Source organism: Diadema antillarum, unplaced genomic scaffold, assembly GCF_040938485.1.
Source record: "Diadema antillarum isolate AM-2024a unplaced genomic scaffold, OU_Dant_1.0 seq00001105_RagTag, whole genome shotgun sequence".
Classification (NCBI taxonomy): Eukaryota; Metazoa; Echinodermata; class Echinoidea; order Diadematoida; family Diadematidae; genus Diadema; species Diadema antillarum.
Genome location: NW_027271921.1, coordinates 437,805 through 458,737, shown reverse-complemented (window position 1 = coordinate 458,737; position 20,933 = coordinate 437,805). Strand labels below are relative to the sequence as shown.

Sequence of the window (20,933 nt, the reverse complement as noted above, 5' to 3'; positions counted from 1 at the left end):
ATATCAGATCTATTCCATCAATATGCGAATTTCTATGATTTTTAAACCTATAGTGCTTGTGTACGCAGCACAGTACGATCTTCATGATATCATTTCCTCTAATATTAAACATGCCCCTGATATTGTTATTAGCAAAATTCAGCAGATCTTTAATTCAATAATACACACACACACACACACACACACTCAAAACAACAGATACCTGCAGGAAAGAAAGTTGAAATAAATAGATAAAATGAAACCTACTAGTGTAGACTCAGAAAAAAATAAACTAAAATGAAAAAGATAATGATGAAAATTAACAGGAAATCGATTTAAAGGACAAGTTCACCTTCATAGACATGTGGGTTGAGTGAATGCAGCAATAGAACACATCAGTGTGAGTTTGAGCAAAATCGGACAATCCGTTAAAAAGTTATGAATTTTTGAAGTTTCTGCTCAGTCACGGCTGGATGAAAAGACTACTATAGCTTGTGATGTCACATGAGTACAACGATATAAAGAAAGAATAAAGAAAATTCAACATATTACTCTATTTCCATTTTTCTCGCATAACAAAAGAACACTTGACTTCTCTCTTTCAGAAGGCAGGGGAATGATATTACCCTTAACATACGTCAGTAGCAAGTCGAAGAAATGTGCACTTTATCAAAAAAGTAAAGTTTTGTGAAATTCTCTTTTTATTTTCCTTATAAAAGTTGTACGCATGTAACATCATACACTGTAGTAGTCTTCTCTTCCAGCAGTGACTGCGCAGATACTTAAAATATTCGTAACTTTTTAACGGATTGTCCGATTTTCCTCAAACTTTCACTGATGTGTTCTACTAATATTGCTGCATTCTCTCAATCCTTATGTATATGAAGGTGGACTTGTCCTTTAATGAGAGCGAAATTGGCGTAAATCTAAGAAAAAACTTGAATGTAATTGCCCACTTTTACGTACTCAATACACGGTGCTGGTGTGACGTCTATACGTGACAAGTTCACACAATGCCTTGAGAATCTGTCTAACATATTTACAATCGCATCAATCCGTCGTCAACTTTAAGGCGATTTGAATTCATGAAATTGCTTAGTTTGACTTTTCTTGCTGCTCCAGTGACCATCTCACCAGAGTCGAACAAGCAATATTAATCTCTTTTGCTTTCCTGTTTCAAAAGCTAACCATTCGATCGAACCATAAGATTATGGGTATCATCACTCGAAAGTGCTTTGACCCCAACGGTCGCCAGGGATGGATGGACCAATTTGACGTGTCATGGAAACAATGGGGAAACATTACACCGAGCCGCCTTGACAACGTAAGTCCAATTTTAGATAACGATGGTGATGGTGATAATGGTAACACTGATATTGATCGGTAAAATGTATGCACAAACAGACACGACAGACTTATATAATTTATAGAGCTTGCTTCCAAAAGGAGCTAAATTCATTATTTTCAATGGGTTTAGCGCCTTTTGGAAGCAAGCTCTTCATACATATGTGTGTGTGTACACATATTTTCTATTGCTTGTTCTCTATTGTTCTTATGATCGTTGGAAAAAAAATCCGTGTGACTTTCGTTTGATCTCTTTTCCACCTTCTCATGTAGGTCAGCGTAAATGGGTCACCCAGATTTATTGCCACCTTGTGTCAGTGAATGCTTTATTGTCACTGGTTTTATTTAATTTTGTTTTGTATATTACCGCTAGCACTGTTGATGTGATCCCCAAAGTTAAGTCTCTTACATTTCGTGAATAGGGCATGTAAAAAAAAAAAACAATCCCATTTCCCATGTCAAAAATGAGTAAAATCTAACAAATCTAGACAAAGTCCATCATAAATGGACTTTTGACAAAGGAACGATGGAATCAGCTTTTGTAGTGAATAGAGACTTTCTCTTTCGGAAAAAAAGGTTGATTAAGAATCACAATATTTATCTTTTCTTATGGAATAGCTCACTCTCACATATGAAGGAAATAGTTCCTTGGCTCGGCTCTACCTTGATCCAGTGATAACCCGATCGAGAATGGTTCAAATTTACCCAACCAGCTGGGGTGGAGACTATCATTGCATGATGCTGGAGCTCATTGGTTGCGAGATCTCTCGTGAGTACAAAAACGAAACGTTCCTAGCCTCCCAGCATAGTAGTGGTAACGAAAACATTGTAATCTGCATGGTGTGTTATTGGTTGAAAAAGAACCACAAGTCATATATGAATAGTGTTTAACGTGTCACTTTTGACATGGATTTGTCATGTTCACACCTTCCCTTTTCCTTGTATGCTTGGTATAAGGCTTCAATTATGCATAGGGCAGGGAAGTGTTACAGAGATGGAGTTGCAACTCTTCGTAATTCATGCAAACACATGTTTGGGTTCAAGGCGTTACTATGGGATGTCTAGCATTCCATTATACGCTTTGAAGTCATGCTCGGCACCGCTCTAGTTGCAAGACGAAGTTCGGAGACGAAGAGCGCATTTCACCTTTCGTTGAATTACAAGCTTTATTTCACCGTAAAATTTTAAATGAAATACTCGAATTGATTTAGAATAGTTTAGGAAAGAATTCATTATTACAAACATGTATTTCATTTCTAGTTTCTTCGTAATGCGCAAATCGAAATGAAATGAAAATTAAGCCATCTTAAACACCCAATATTTTTCTATAATGCCCACATTTTTGCATGTTTGTTTTCTATCTTTTAATCTGGTATATTTTGATCTTTCAAATAAAGTACTCCACTAAAGCGTGTTCCAGCGTGCTTTTAAACTATTTGCTGTTAAAATTGTCAGTTTTACGCTGCATTTTGATTCGCTGCTCCAATTCAAGGTACACAAATTCATTGTTGCCATCACATTGAAAGAGAGAGCGAATTGCAGGAGGGGCAAATATTTCTAGATGTGAGAGCGCTATTCCCGAGTATTGATGCTCTCTTTTGTCAAAGCACATGGGTAACACCTGTAGTTGAACGCATGACTTCAAAGGAGAGCAGTAGTTGTCTCTCCTTCTCTACCACCTCCCTGCATAAGGCCTACGATCTACCTCATTAGTGCATTCGAGGGCATGCATGTATTATCAGAAGAAAAAAAAAACTTACTTTGCACGTTCAAGGTTCAAACCTCACTGAGCGCAACATATGCAATATTCATGCTGGAACGTCACATAATGGCATATGAGATAGAAATACCCGCAGAACAGAATTGAAACAGGTATATTATTCTGTACTATATGTGTGGTACGTACGCTTACCAGTCAGACGACGAAGTAGTGTTATCGCTGTTTTATGCATCTTAATGATATCTACGGTTGCACTGTGACTGGAGAGTATAAACATCGAGAGGATTCTAGTGTACTATGTGTCCTATTATTTCAATTCGACGCAGAATGTTCCAGTCCTTTGCATCTCGTGGCCGCCGCGAACGACATCCTGAACATATCTTGCAAGGGGTGCACAAGAGGGACAGAATGGAAATGGCGTCTCCACGTCTACGATGTCAACGGGTCAAGTGGTGTTCAATTCTCGAAGGGTTCCAGCGGCGGTGAAGGCATAAGTAATACATGAAAAAACAAAATACCGCATGTGTCTGTCAGTAAAAGTATATGTATGTATCATCATCACTAGATAACTAATTATTGTATCATGTAAGAGCTGATGATTTCAGTTAGTTTCACAGATTGTTTGAATCAACTACCTGCGTGACTCATGTATGAAAATTAATTCAAGTCAAGACTGATTATACTTTACACACTATCGGCAGCACTTATTAAGTTCAAGTGGTGGCAGGAAAATCCCGAAGCAAACCACGACGAACAATATTTCTTATTCAGCTTCGCTCATTATTACGTCATAAAAGATTAACGTTGGCATTAGAACCACCCTCGATGTCATTAACTTTGGTAATAATTCGCAGAGATTATATTATTCAAAGGGAAAACAACTTCAGATAACTCTCCTAAGCAAATAACATTGATCTATACGCATATTAATATACTGATAAAATTTAAAAAGAAATAAGATTGTCTCCTTTTCTGCTTTAATTCCCCTAATTTGACAATGAGAAAAGAAATAATTCATATAAAGCATTTGTTCTGAAATGAGTAGTAGAGGATCGGGCCAATAAAACTGGGAATGCATAGGATAGGATTTGAAGTGAATAGTCGTATCGGTATGGTGTTTCGGGACAACTGTGAGTTTCGCTAAATTCATCACCTTCCTCTATCGCAAGACATTCTGTCAAAAGGAAATTCTGTCTGCAATCGGATAGTGAACTACGTTATTAGTAGACTTGCTAAGGGGGTAAACGCTGCATTTTTTAGTACAATGTCCTACTTGGCACAGATGTTCCCTAGGGCAACTGAAAATTTTTCATCTAAAGAGACAATCTGTATCTATGCAAATAAGCCTTGATTTGCATAATTTATGCAGAAATACATATAAAAATTATTTTAAAATATATGTGCATCCAGCGGAAATATCTAATTTGGTAAAACTTTTCTATTGAGTAAGTGGAAACAATTCCTGCAAAAGTAGATTTCATACCTATGTAAATTAACATAAAATTTGCATAATTATGCAAGTTATTGTGCAAAAAAAAATCTGCATTTTTGAGAGAATTTCTACACTATTAAGCACTGGATCTTGTAGTACAAAGTTTGAACCTGGGATGAATGTTCCTTGGGTCAAAAGTAAATGATTCATCTGAAGAGACAAACTGTCTCTATGCAAACAACCTGTTATTTGCATGATATGCATATCAATACCTACACATCTACAGATAATCAGAACAAACAATAAGCCTTAATGTGACAATGTCTTAAAATGCTTTGAACTTTATATTCAAAAAGCTAATAGAATAAGACAATATTCTCACAACAACACTTTTCAGTTGCTTAAATTGTTTCCATATAAATTAACTTAGGCATTTTAAGCATAAATTATGTAAATAAGTACACCAGACGTGAAATTTCGAAACATATTGATCTTTGAAATGATTTTTGCTAGCAACTTTCCCTCATTGCATAAATGCTTTGCAGGATGGTAAAAATAACAATCGATAGTGACACTCTTTAAATATGTTTATGCAAATCAACAGTAGAGCCTACATATGAACAGATGCAAATTGGAACAATATTGCTTACAAAAGGACTGTGTTTCCCTTGCAAACAGTACACAACTGAGGTCATGGTTAGAAAGTCATTACAAAAAATAATACCATAGTGAAAGTGTGAATTCTAATTTTCATTGTATTTTCTAGGCAATCAAGCGAATAAGAGGCTTTTTACATCAAACTGATTGTGCAAATTATGTGGATGCAAGGGTAGCTGCACACATTAAGAACTTACAAGCTTGAGTTAGAAACAAAGTGTTTCTGGAAAAAAAATATGTTAACTCAGTATACTATGATCTACTATTGCATGGGAACTATGCTCGGAGATTTATACACAATAACATTTTGATATGACAATAATATGCAAAACTTGTCATGCGAACAATAAAGAGATGTTATTAATGTACTTTAAGTCAAATAATCTCAGTCTCTGACTTAAAATCAGTCAATTTCAACCATAAATCAAACAGAAATACTATGTTCATAGCCAAAAAAGAGTTAATTCGATGGCTTTTACAATTACTAGGATGTGATTCGTCAACAGATCGTCACAGGCTACTGTTTCCGTGAATCGTAAATGTCATATTCTCCCTGGTTGTGATTGTTTTCCCTTGGGAAAATGTAACTCCCTGGCGGTCCAAAGAATGTTATATTCCACCACATATCAGCTAATACCTGTATAGATGATCATGACCTACATGATCTTGAAGCTTTTTCCAAAAAATAATGATGTTAACTGGTTTAGTGTAAAGATGTCAACGGTTAAATTAAAAGAAATACACAGGTAAAAATGTAAAAGTTATAAAGAATGTCAGAGGTTATACATGTGTGCATCAAAATTAACTTCCATGCGACCCGTACATCAAATGTAATGACGGTGATGACTATACCATGTCACTGAATTTCATGTCCTTTCCTACTTATCAAGAGGAAACAAAAACACTTGAGAGGGGAGGGCTCAACGTTTTTTCGATAATAAACAAAGGTATCACTGTCAGGTAGAACATGCACAAATATGTACTAAGTTTCATTATCTCACCTTGATTCACATTCAAGATATGAAAGAAAAAGTGAAATATAGCACTTTTATCAGAGCTTTGACATTTTGGCAGGAAATTTCCCAGAGAATATCCATTAGATAATACATGTATATATGAAGTTTCAAGAGAAATCCTACAAGCATTGCAAAAACATGAGGGAAATAGTGAAATTTTGAGGGCCCAATTGACCTTGATCTTTGACCCCTAACCTTTGACAAATGACCCCTAAATTCCCTACAAAATCCCTGCCAGTACCAAGTTCCAAGAAGACACCTTGAACCATTTGCGAGATACATAGAAAAAAAGTGAAATTTAAACACTTTCACTTGAACTTTGACCTTTGACCTCTTGACCTGAAACTCTCTGGAGAATCTTATTTTGGTAGTACATTGTATGCAGTCAGTAAGTTTGAAGAAAGTACCTTCAGACGTTGCATAGATATATGGGGAAAACAATTAAATTTTAGCATTGACCTTGAAGTTTTTGACCTTTGACCTCTTGCTGATTTTACTGAACTGCTTAATCACTTGCCCCATCAAACGTCATCTTTGGACCAGGTTTGGTGAAATTTGCATAGTCTAGTCTCGAGTTATCGCGTAAACTGATACAATTTCTTAAGTCGACCTTGACCATTGACTTCTGGTACATTCGGGTATTAATATGCATAAGATGCTAATTAGGTGGTATTTGCCTAGACAAATAGTCTTTTGATATTACAAACCATTTCCTTTTGACTAAAGGAAATTTATCCTACTTTCGTAGTTTCGATTATAAAATGCAGTCCTTTGACTGTAAGAAAACTTAAAAAATAATGTTTTTACTTTACTTTCTTTAGTAATTATGTAAATTAGCTGGTAATGATGGTTCAATGAATTCAGTTTCTTTTCTCATTTTGTTTCATAAAGTGTCTCTAACGGGTTAAATCTATCTAGAATGAGATTTAAGGGGAGTTTCTTTAAAGCTTCATTAAGGCTTTTTGTTTGTTCTGATTATCTATTGATGTGTAGGTATTGATATGCATATTATGCAAATAACAGGTTGTTTGCGTAGAGACAGTTTGTCTCTTCAGATGAATCATTTACTCTTGACCCAAGGAACATCCATCCCAGGTTCAAACTTTGTACTGCAAGATCCAGTGCTTAATAGTTGAGAAATTCTTTGAAAAATGCAGATTATTGCACACAATAACTTGCATAATTATGCAAATTTTATGTTTATTTACATAGGTATGAAATCAACGTTTGCAGGAATGGTTACCACATACTCTATAGAATTTTTTACCAAATTAGGTATTTCCGCTGGATGCACATATATTTTTTAATAATTTGTATATGTATTTTTGCATAAATTATGCAAATTAAGGCTTATTTGCATAGATACAGATTGTCTCTTTAGATGAAAAAATTCCAATTGTACAGAGGAACATGTGTGCCAAACAGGACATTTGTACTATAAAATGCAGCGATCACCCCTTTTTTCGCCCTTAGCAAGCCTACTATACAAATACATCTTGTATAACGTAATGAAAATGTCGCTTGCTCTGCCATACCACGTTATATCCCCCCCCCCCCCCCCACCAAAAAAACGAGGGGGGGGGGAATAGAAACCCGTTGAATGTATAACAATTAGCCCTTAGGCAATTTCATTCCTGCTATAGCACGTATTGGGTTAATAATATAGCCCTTTGTATAATTCAATTAGTGCATTTGAAATCGGATGCGATTTTGTTGATAATTTCAAAAAGTCTAAGTGAATATTCTTCGAGGCAACTGTACAAAGGATCATTCAATTTCAAGTTTGCATAATTTGAAGTTTGAGTGATATTAAGGGCTCTTTACAAGTGAAATAGTTTGATTCAAATGTTTCTGCTTTTATGTTTGTGTAGAGTGGCTCCAAATGGACTTCGCTAGCATTCAAATCATCACAGGTATAATCAGCCAGGGCGGGACGTCTGAAAATGCCTCTAGTGTCATTTTTGAGGAAGATAGGGATTTCGACGAGTTTGTCATCGAATATCAGACTGAGAATAGCCAGACGTGGCGTACTTATCTCTCTGACTCAGGAAAACAAAGGGTGTGATATTTTCATCACTTACACACGCATGCCATTTATGTACACACAAGCAAATATTTATGTCAACATAGTATGTCAACGCTTGGCACCATTTTTTGCTTTTCTTTGGTTGCCCGTTCAGGCCACCAAATTCATAGAATTGTAGTTTTTGGTATCCCGAAAAAAAAAGAAAAATGTGCAAACATGAAATAGAATAATTTAAGGGAATTGTGACAAGCGGCAAAACTGATGAAAATTATTATTGAAAATGGATGTCAGAGGAAAGGTAAAAGTCTCTGAAAGCATGTTATTCATAACATACATTTTTGGGGGAAAATTCACTCCTTGACGAAATCGCGTGTGAAAACTTACTGGTTTCCCTACTACATTTTTGCCCCGGAGCACCTGACTTTGGCGAGCCGAAATTAGTCACGCCATTCTGTGAACGCAAATCTCCGCGCGGGTGTAATGCAGTTGATCATTATTTGCCTGTAGTGTTAGCGAGTCTCTGCGCAGTGCTTCTTGGGCATGTTTGGTATGTGTTTCTTTGGTGAAGCATCAATATATTCATTTCTGTCATTGACGTAGATTTTGAGTTTGATATCGAAAATTGATTCGATGACGATAGTGAAAACGACACCAAACATGACAGTAGCAAAGTCGAGAAGGTAGAAGGAAACGAAAGGGGCCAGTCATGCACTGCCGACGCTGTGTTACTAGCAGCTGAAAATACAAATTTCAGCAGACAGATGTTAGGAAACTGGTAACTTTAGTTTAAGTTGAATTACTAGAAATCTGAAACACTTTTCAAGTAGACTAATATTTGGTGTCTTTGCTCCTAAATACGATTTTTACTTTGTCTGCACAGCACTTCAGTCGAGTGTTGAAACTGCAAGAAAAAATATTTAGCGTCTGCGATTCCAACGGGAAGACTCATAAAACAAAAGATATGATAAATATGATAAATAAGACTCAAAATTATAACAGAAGATGTGCTCAAAATTATAAATAAAATATGCTAATAAGAGCATGCATTAAAACAAGAAGAAACACTTACATGCACAAGTGATTTGAGTGTTGTTAATGTCGGAACTACATAAACATCCTTCCAAAAACGGCCGAATGAAAAACGGTTATTTTTTTAAAGTATGTACATGTAGGCCTATACCTGTAAAAGCTGATATGTGAATTTCTTTTTGGGGAAAATACTTAAACTGACAGAGTATATTCGGTACGTGACGTCGGTGTAAACATCTACGATAGTAAGAGTTAACGAATGTTCGAGAGTCGAGACTTCATAATTACAACTCTAAAATCTACATTTCTTAGTTCTGAGCAAGATTACGAAATAAACAAGAGCTTCAAAAATTCAAGGACAATGTGCATGTATCTGAGTCTGTGAAGAAGGTAACATATCATTGATTATTGCTTATTTAGTGTTCTACATTACAGTTCAATCACCTCACTGCACCATAATATGTGTCTATCCATATTCGTCATGCGTGCTTATTGGTTGAATCACTGCAGCAGCTCAGTGCGGTTTCGTACCCAGAATGATATGGGGTCATATTTCGTTCCCACATTCATGACATTAGTCTTCAGATTGGGTTCTAACGTTCAGTAAGGAGTGTCAAAAACCTGCTCTCAATCTAAAGCTTCTTTACGAAAAAGACAGGTTCGGAAACATAATTATTCATTTTCCCACAGGGCTGAGCTTTCCAGAAATGTATAAGTTGCCTTATTTCTGATTAACAAGTGATTTTTTTTTTTTCAGATGACAATTAATCAATCGAAGTATCAAAATAATGCCTATTACGATACAGCAATATTTATGTAAAACTTTACATGCATGATAAAGTGCATCAGTACTGTGACAATGAAGTGAGAAAGAAAAAATGGAAAAAAATGGTAATATCTGTCGAGCCTTGAATGCATATTATACACTACACACACACACACACACACACTGTCACAAATGTACACACTAGTAGTTATGTACACATACATGTATGATGTACTGTATGCCTGGCTGTTTTAATGTGTATGTACACAGGTGGACCAGATTAATGGAGAACATTCTATGTGGTATAGATATAGTACATACAGGCTGACCAGATCAGTGGAGAATTTTCTAGGTGGTATACAATGTAACTACACAAGTACATGCATGTAAGAGGAAATACATTATAACTCACTCAATCTAGAATGATTTCACCCTTTCCAGAATTTTCTGGGAAGTGCTTACATATTTGGCTGAGTGAGGCACTGTCCCTGTAGCCCAATGTGATTGGTAGTTAATTTTGGTAATGATGTTTTGTACATAGTTAGGCAGTGAGTCATCCAGGTTTCCTAGAACTTGGACTGGCTAGTAGGTTGGAGAGAGTTATAGAATGTGCTAGAAGGGGGTGAATGGATAGTATATAAGCCAGAGAAATTCTGCAGTAGGCAGAGTACCCAACACCTCTGCTCTGAGAGTTACGTCACTTCTGGCTCTGAAGCGACTTGTTATAGTCAGTCCTGTGTTACCTGCTGACCTGTTATGTTTGTGGAGATAAGGCCTGAGAGACATTTTGCCTGCAGATAATTAATTTGCCTTCATTGGGGATAGACACCATTTTTATGTCAATGGACATTGCTATGGAAAAGCTGTGACGGGCTGGATTCCTAGCTGGACAATATTAAGTGAATCATCATTCAACGCATCAACTGGATGTGGTCGTCACAACATTTGGACTCTGCACGTTTCGCCGTGGACGTATATCGTGGATTTTACCCCGGATCTATACCGTGGACTATCGTAACCTGTGCCTCTGGAGTTACGTCAGAGGAATTATTCATCGGTGCATCGCGGATCATTCGTTTGTGCATCGAGCATCGTATTTGGACATTTCCAGGGATATTGCGTGTAATGCGTACGTAAGTGATTCCATTACTGACTTATATTTGTTTCTATTGATCATTATTGTACTGATGTGAAACCGATTACCAGTCTGTACCTACAATATCACTGTTAATAAACCGCCTGAACATCAGTTGATTGTTTCTTTTGTGCGATCATTCTTGGAGTGATTTTGGTCGTAACAACACACACACACACACACACACACACACACACATCTATCTATTTGTGTATTTATAAGTGTATACACACATTTAAAACGTATGAGACTGTTGATTAGATAAGTAAAATGAGAGCTCATCCGTTGATGCACAAATAAATTGCAATGACGGCTTATGTAAGTGCATATGTGTTTCAGTAGATTTTTACTTTTCTTTCATCAAGCGTTAAGATCCTTGGCGACATCAATCCTTTCATTTACAGTTTTCAATTTGAAGCCCGTATCCGAATTTTATGACAAATCTAGAACAAATATAATATATAATATATAATATATAATATATATACATAATTTACGGTGTATTCAATCATCTACTATGCATCTATTATTGTCTTATTATTTTCTTGAGTATCTTTTTTTAGGTAGAAATGTGCGCTTTATAGGAGTCTCACTATTATTATTATTTTTATATACATTTTACATGCAGTCAGATACGACAGAATAATTTGCTCCTTTGACGGAACAAGCTATTTTAACAGATAAATTAACTCTGTCATTTTTGGCCTTATCCGATCACGAACAGGTCTTTACAGGGCTTAAAGACCCGTTTTCGCTGACAATCAACCACTTGCTACATCCCATCCTAGCCACTAAACTGAGGATTCTCCTTCAGTGTGAAATGGATGTTTCCGGTGGAGTCCGGTTCCAACTGCTCGGCTGTAATTTAGGTGGTAAGTTGTAGATGTACTTGTAATTATAGTAGTCTAGATTCGTTGAGTCTTTCTATATCTTCAACGTTTATTGATTTTTAATATTTTCATGAAAGAATGTTACAACTAAGCACCGATATGTTGTCACAGGTGATACAATCGTAGTGGTATAGCATGCAGTTGTATGAGATATTGTGAGCATTCTGATGAACTGCGACAGATGCATAACATTAACAAGTATCACTTTGGTGTGAAATATATGAGCATTTACAAATGTTTTAACATTGAGAATTATGGATGTTAAGGAGTATCAATATTGATGGATAAATTTGTCAATTTTCTGCAGCAATTCCTGATATTTCAGAAGAAACAGGTTTCACTCTTTATTGTGATTAATGTATTTATGACCATTTTATGGGGCATTGATTGCAAATACTGTGCATTTATCTGCTTTTTTGGGGGGGAGGGGGTTGCACATCTAACTTGAATATTTTTTATTTTTATTTCATTTCATTTATTTCAAATAATATGAAATTCTTACAAAATAACAATAGTCATATGCACAAGCAGGTGATAAGACATATAATGATATCACAAAATGAAATGTAAACGTATACACTATATGCACATGAAATAAATAGCAAATAACCAAATAACATGCATAATGTAGGCCTAAGTTCGAAGTTCAAAGTTCAAATCTATTTTCATATCCATCAAATAAACAAAGAAAAATATATACAATGTATAAGCAGAACATATGTTGCAATAATTGCAAAAACGTAAATTAACAAAATACATGTGATAATGAGTAAGAAAATGAAAGAAAATTATTGTATTTTGTTTTAAATAAATACTGTACAAACGGCAAATAACCAGTTGAGAACAAGTTAACCCAATATGATTATGTGTGGATTGAGTGAATGTAGCAGCATGAGTACAACACATCGGTGAGAGTTTGAGGAAAATCGGACAATCCTTTCAAAAGCTATGAAGTTTTAAAGTTTCACTGTTGCCATCGCTGGATGAAAAGGCAAAAATCTACAGTTTGTAACGTCACTGCTGAACAACGATGTTAAGGAAATATAAACAGAACTCAGCATAATCTCTTCATATTTCGCTTGACTTAAGGGCACGGGAATAATCTCAGCGAACAGGTCGAGGGAATGTGTATTTTTCGTGTTAAAAAAATTTGGAAATTCTCTCTTTATATCGTTATACGAAGTACAACGTAAAATCACAAGTAGTCTGCTCATCCAAAGAAAAAATATCAATACCTATTTGCCTTAATATACTTTCAATATTAATGAATGGGCCCTCCGATTCATCTTGACCATGACAATGCTTTTTTCGGTACATCGGTCAAAAACTAACTTCAGTATAGCTGAAGTTAATACAACTTTGTCAAAAAGGCACAATGACATACACACGTTTCTATATTGATTTAGTGATTAAGCGGTGATATGGGCGAAGAATATATCGTTTCTATGGCTTCTACCTCGCAAAAAGCATGTAAACATGGAGGAGCGATATAACAGTTTCATTTAATTATCATTTTCAATATACATATTCACAGACAAAATTTGCCGGAACAACGTAAGCCTAACTGGAATTGAAAAGTTCTTTCATGAGTTTTATATTTTTGTTTTTTGTTGTTTCGATCATTCAGTGTTTGATTTGAAAAAAAAGAAGCGTATTCGGGTGGGATTCGAATCACATGAGCTCCTTGACCTTAATGTTAGAAAGGCGTCATATCCACGAACCCACAGAGCTTCCAGCTGATTTCAAGTGATGGTTTTAACCCTTCATTGCAGTGGGCACTACTTATTCATTCAAGTTAATATTTATTGTATCGAGTTGTTTCTGTATCTTGTTTTTAAATAAAAACGTAGGGATTTGTTAAACCAGGGAGGTGTTTCTACCTGCCTGCTTAAACCCTCATTGTTCTCTTAGGTTTCAAACCGCACTCGCGTGATACCTCTAGCGCGATTGTTATTGCGCTTGACATCTCTGTATTGTCTTGATGCTTTGTCCGAAGCCCCCAAGACTATGTGTGTATCGAATGAAGTCTTCTACGAAGGCTACTGTCTGGGAATCATTAAGAACGACACGCAGGGGTCGTGTGACAAGATATTCCGACCGGGCAGCTACGCGATGGCTGTAAAGACGAAGAAAATGCAAGAATTTCTGGACATGCATCTTACCACACTAGCAGCAAACTCTTCAAATTTGGTCATCGGTTACACGGTGACCGGAAACAACTCCAGGTGATTTCCGATCATGGGCCTACTACCTAAATGAACTATGAACGCAGGTTTTTCCTTGATCCATTATCACCGTCACCACCTGATGATAAAGTGAATCTTAATGGGTACATTCAGATGTTTGGAAAATTGAAGATTGTATAATCATCCTCAGTTTTCCGTCATTTCTGTCTTATTTGGCTGACGTGCCTTTTCAGACTCAACTGCCTTTGAATAACCACTAATGATGGGGAGCAGCAAACCCCAAAACATGACAAATTTTGTATCACAAAACGGTGATTACTGAAATGAACATTTGTGGACACGTGTGCACGTACCGTTGCTTGATGGTGAGGAATACATGTGTCTACCGTTACTGTCCATGTTTACTCTAAAACTAAAACAATGTTCGAAAAATTGAAGAAAAAAAAAACAGAATACAAATCACAATCAACCTGCCAAAATATTTCCTTTCTCTTGTAAAGTACATTGTACGTACATTTCACAAATGAAAATGCTTGGGAGATAATTTTCAAGTATACACTTCAACTGCATGTATGTTTTTTTCTTGTATAAGAGAGTTATCTTCTGCGCATAATAGTTTTTAGATTTCTCAAAGCGTTGTTTTGTTTTTATCAAGGATGGCTGTCGGCCCTGATGATGAGATAAGAGCAAGAAAGCATGTCGAAAATAATACTGTGAAGCTTTTAATAGAACAAGGTGCATGAATTAATTAACGAGCGATGAATGTCCATGTGTAGTATTAGGTCGATATCATTAGATAATCTATAAGTAAAGACTCGCTGCGATTGTCATTTATTGGTTGGTTTGTTCACCTGTGTTTTATACGCAGATGGCCTGATAATACGTCAGCTTTATATACATACAACAACTTTGCATCCGGATATGATTCGGACGCAAACGCGGACACTGCGACGAAGCAGTGCGCGTACATCAACGTGTTATCCTGCTCCAAATGGGAGCTGTACAACTGCCTCCCGGCAGGACGGTCAACGATATGTCAAGCTGGTGGGTAACCCTTCAGTCGTATACAATACCATGGACCTACTACACACATGGACTAGTAAGGAAGGTCATTCTTTGATCCCATCATCACCGCCTTCACCTGATTATGTGCATCTTAATTAGTATGTTCATGTGCTGGGATAATGACGATTGTGACATCGTGCATCGACACTGACAAAAGAAAGAATTCTCTCATTGCGGCCTTATTTTGCTGAGGTGCCTGTTCACACTCAGCTGCCTGTGAATAAACACCGATGAAAGGGAGCAGCAAACCCAAAAGCATGACAATTTTCCTATCACAAAATTGAAAATTACTGAAGTGGACACTTGTCTTGTGGACAAGCATGTAACATGGCTTAACATGGCTACGGTTAATGTCCATGTTAACTCTGGAACAATGTGCGAAAAATTGGAAAAATTAGATTACAAATCACAACCAACCTGCGAAAATAATTGCTTTCTCTTGTAAAGTACGCGCATTTCGCAAATGAAATTACTTGAGCGATAATTTCTCAATGTACACTAAAACTGCACATGCATTTTTATTGATTTAAGAGGATAACTAGGTTCTGCGCATGTAGTTTTTACATTCTCAAAACTTTGTCTTGTTTCTATCTAGGCTGACTGTCGGCGAAAATGATAAGATCAAAGCAGGAAAGCATGTTTAAAATGCTTTTGTGCCACTTTTGACAGAAACAAGTGCATGAATTGATTAACGAGCGATGAACGTCCATGTGTAGTAGGTCCATGACAGTACAATAATCATGAACAAAGGTTTTATCACTGCGTAACGGGCCAGGCAATAGATGGTTTAGGAATAAAACCCGTACTTTTAATTAAGTATACATTGATGAATACAGTAACAACTGAGAATGTTGATGTGTCGGTTTATGAACGAATTAAGCAGTAACTCACCGGACTTGAAACTAATTCGCGACACCGTAATTTCACAATAGACGTCTCAGAGTCGTAGGCCTTCGGAGACATATCTGCAACTAGCAAAATCTGCAGTCGCGAGCTAGTGTCAAGCCCGGTGAGATACCCCTTAGTTCGTTCATAAACCGACACAGCGATATTCTTACTTTCTCACTGTATTTATCGATGTATACTTAATTAGAGATACGGGTATTATTCCTAAACCACTCATGAACTCACGTCACTGCCAATCATGCCTTTGAATAAACCTAATGAATAATTAGCGACATGCTCTAATCGCGATCGTTAAACATATATTGGTTTAGCAATATGTCTCTAAACAGCTTTTGGAATACGAGATACTACAAATTGTTTCCTAATACGAAGATAATCAACGATCCATGATAAAGCACAAATAGCGCACATACCATAATATCATCGATTTATGTAATGTAATGTAATCGATGGCTTAAAATGCCTTTTTTATAAATTCATAGAAATCTCAATCGACTTTTCTTTGTTCACGAAACAATACGTCATCTTATCTAATAATTGACCATTAATGGTTGCATAATCAGCAGAATATTTTCTATTTTTAAAACCAAATTGGCTGGGAGCAAACAAATCATTGAAATCTAGGAAAATGAATAACTCATGCTCGTGAATAATCCTCTCCATACAAGATTCTTAGAAATATATGGCAAGATAGATATGGGCCAGTGATTTGTACGAAATGAATGGTGATCTCTCATCATTTTATTTTTCTAAAGTTGGTATCACTTTGCTATTTTAAAAGAATGAAAATTAACGATTTAGTCATTCAAATTTTTCCTGAATATCTATCTTTAACCCGTTGATTGACAATTTTCCAATTACTCCTCACAAGAAAATGTGCTCCAGATCGTTTGATTTCATTTATGACAAGTAACGCTTCCTCGTGTGAGAGGGGATGCTCCCTTCCACACCCTCTTCAGCTTGCTCCCTTCGTTCGATTTCAAATATTATCCTCTGTTTTGTATACCCCAACAGTGAAGACGGATTGAAGCCCTTAGTATACTTTTTGTCTTTATCATATCTTCTAAATTGTGTTAGATATAAATGAATGTGCAACGGACACTCCGAAATGCAATCACACTTGTGTGAATCATGATGGAGGTTACCACTGCGCATGCCCGGAGGGATATCGCACTGAACACTCTGAAAGAAAGTTTGCATGTACAGGTGAGAACTTCGTTTTGATCATTCCTTTTCACCCATTCAGTGATTCGTTCACATGCAGAGAATGTGCAATTTTCACTTAAAAATGGTGTAACAACATAGTATAAATGGACAAATAAATCGTTGTTTCTCTTTTTTTAAATCTGCCCTATTAGAATTTGAGAAATGAATTCAAGACGCTTTTATATTGAATGCGTACATTTTCTATATCACAGAGGGCATATTGTAAGCAATAAATAGTTTTTGCTTTTTTTAATCTGCCCTAGTAGAATTTCGGAAGTAGTGTCAAGCTGCTTTAATGTTGCATGCGCATACTTTCTATATCACAGAGGGCAGAATAGTAATCGTTCATTACTAAATGGTTAGTTGAAGACATAACTCAGCATATTGATCCCAACCAGTACAGTAATCGGAAAGGCTTGTCAACTAATCACTACCTCATCCAGTTGCTTCACCAAATACTGACAAATGCTGAAAATTCAAAGGGGATATCAACGATTGTGTTGACCGACTTTTCCAAGGCATTCGATAACATTGACCGTAACATCCTTGTACAGAAGTTGCTTGACATGAGTGTAAGGCTGCGTTCATTCGAAACTAGAATTGCGTTTCTAAACACGTTTAGTCGCTGAAACGTGTTTAGTTGCGTTGCGTTCATGCGATTTTTCCAATTAACCGCGTTTCAAAACGCCGATCTGAAACGCGGAAAAAAGGGCGTTTTGAATCATGATTCTGCAAGAATCACGATCGCAGAATCCGCATGAACGCAACCGTGATTATAATCATGATTTTATGACGTCATAGTGCGCTGTGCGCATGCGTGTCTCATGGGGTATCCCACAGCTTCTTGTTCTGTTCGCGCGCTTGTGTAACGTCTTATGAATCGTGTGTTTCGGTACCATATTTGCATTTGTTGGTTTACATCAACGCCATACACCGATTCTATGCTAGTATCTAGCTGTTTAATATAATAATTCATGTAATTACTCTCCGATTGAGTTGATAATAGTAATGGCTGTAGCGCTGTGTCTACCAAGGGAAACAATTGGAGAGACGAAGAATTAAGATTTTTCGATCTGTGGGCAGAGCCTGAATGCCACAGCTTATTGGAAAGTATTCACCGAAATATAAACGTAAATGCCTATAATAAACTGACTGATCAGTTGGCATAAGGTGGTCAGGCTCGAGTTGCACAGACAAGGTCAAACTGCGCAGTATGCTTGCGCAATGGCAAAGAATGAGCAGAGCCAGAATCAGCGTTGCGAAAGCCCGCATGAACGCTCTTCCGCTGAGACCGTGATTTGAAACGCCGTTTTGAATCATGATTACCCACGCCGATGAAAATCGGCAGGGGGTTATGTAAAGGGTTCCGTATGTTTGTTTGTTTGTTTGTTTGTTTGTTTGTTTTTTTGTTTTTTTGTTTGTTTGTTTGTTTGTTTGTTTGTGTACAAGATAACAAGAGAACGGGTAAACGGATTTGCACGAAATGTTCAGGGAATGTTTGGATAATGACAGGAAAGAATCGATTAGATTTTGGTGATAATCGGTTGACCCTTGCAAATTCTGTGTGACCTTGAAGTTTTGACCCCATGGTATAGTGACCATTCCGAAAATTTCCCGTTTCTCCGCTACCATACGAAGACATAAACTCCCCAACGATCCGACTTCGCTGCTCAAATGTTCGTAAGAATTCCGAAATTTACGTGTAGGCCTATTTGAGGGACTATGTCCTTCTAGATTTATGAAAGTTCGTTCTCCGTCATCACAAACTGGCCCGTATTTTGATGATTTTTCAAATTAACATTGATTGTTTTTTTCGTTGGAGGAGCATTTTGCTCGGTCGCAGTCACACTGCACGATATGCGTGCTCAATGTCAATGCGTGTGCAAGGCCGCTGAAAATGCATCGCGCTCTACACTGTTGGTGCAAAATTGCACCGGGGACGTTGCGGCGCTCGTTGGTGGCCGAATACTGGTGCAGTAGACATTTGCATTCAACCCTTGCATTGAATAATTCCCGTAGACACTAATCATAGGGGTAATTGCCTAGGGGGTACGTAAATTTTGTTTTTCTTTTTTGCTTTTTGTGGATACCATCAAAGATCGTACACTCATACGACCTTTGATATTTGATGATTTTTCAAATTAACATTGATTGTTTTTTTCGTTGGAGGAGCATTTTGCTCGGTCGCAGTCACACTGCACGATATGCGTGCTCAATGTCAATGCGTGTGCAAGGCCGCTGAAAATGCATCGCGCTCTACACTGTTGGTGCAAAATTGCACCGGGGACGTTGCGGCGCTCGTTGGTGGCCGAATACTGGTGCAGTAGACATTTGCATTCAACCCTTGCATTGAATAATTCCCGTAGACACTAATCATAGGGGTAATTGCCTAGGGGGTACGTAAATTTTGTTTTTCTTTTTTGCTTTTGTGGATACCATCAAAGATCGTACACTCATACGACCTTTGATATCATCACACTCTCGGCTTGCTATAATCAAAATATCCCGCAAGAAAACGGCGTATTTCTCGATTTTTAGCGCTTTTTCCGCGACCCGTCGCGTAGACAATACTCTTAAAACTGGACTTAATTCGCGCGCGCTTGGAAAAGTTCCGATTCTGCACTTTTGACGGTGGAATTTGGGATTTTCGATGGATTTTTGGAGGAGACTTAAGGACTTTCCTGTACGTGAATGAGTGTTAATACCGTATGTGTAATTATGTGATTTGCGTGTGATGTGACTGTAGAACCAAAGATCGTACACTTCAGTGTACGATCTTTGGTAGAACTCACTGGCTGGTGATAAAGCACACTGGCAATTAAGTGGCCGAATTCTGGTAGATGACCGAATGCACATTATGTTTACCCCGACTTTGTACTTAGGCGTGGGTCTGCCGCCTTTGACGGCCCCTCTCTAGTTCATGTTTGTGATTCTGGCTACGAAATTCGCATGAACGCGGCGTAAGACCCTGCCTTGTTTCTTGGATCGTGAGTTTTCTTGAATTCCGTACTCAATGTGTTAAGTACCATGGAAAGCTATCGGACTGGAAAAAACATAAATGCAGGTGTCCCCCAGGGCACTAAACTTGGCCAAATCTTATTTCTGATAATGATCAATGATGCATGTTCAAATGTGCCAGTCCAGCATTTAAAGTATGTGGATGATATGACTTTGATTGAGAGTAGGAAAATGACTCAACCATCCAACATGCAGCACGCTTTGGATGAAATTAGCCAGTGGACCAGACACAACAATATGAAAATGAACCCCTCAAAGTGTGTAGCATTGACAATAACTTTTTGTAACCCCCCCCCCCCTGCAGAATGCTTTGTCCATTGCAGATGTTGAACTAGGTACTGTCACTCATGCAAGAATATTAGGTGTTGTGATTCAGTCAAACTTGAAATGGGATGGTCATGTCACTCAGGTCCTGAAAACGTGCAACAAAAAGTTATATATGCTACGCTGCCTTAAACGTTTTAACCTCTCCACAGCTGATTTAGTTACTGTATACCCAGGAGACATACGTCCTGTTCTTGAGTATGGCTGCCCAGTGTTCAATGGCTCCCTCACAAA

The 20,933-nt window shown here is 37.2% G+C and overlaps 1 protein-coding gene across 1 annotated transcript in view; it reads left to right on the top strand.

Moving 5' to 3' along the window:
• The window catches only part of LOC139743743 (uncharacterized), a 69,122-nt gene that overhangs the window by 6,150 nt on the left and 42,039 nt on the right, over nucleotides 1-20,933 (top strand). Inside the window, exons 4-6 of the mRNA XM_071654198.1 lie at nucleotides 11,829-11,976; nucleotides 13,991-14,219; nucleotides 15,049-15,224. Coding sequence (XP_071510299.1) covers nucleotides 11,829-11,976; nucleotides 13,991-14,219; nucleotides 15,049-15,224 — 553 coding nt within the window. The remainder of the gene's footprint in view (nucleotides 1-11,828; nucleotides 11,977-13,990; nucleotides 14,220-15,048; nucleotides 15,225-20,933) is intronic.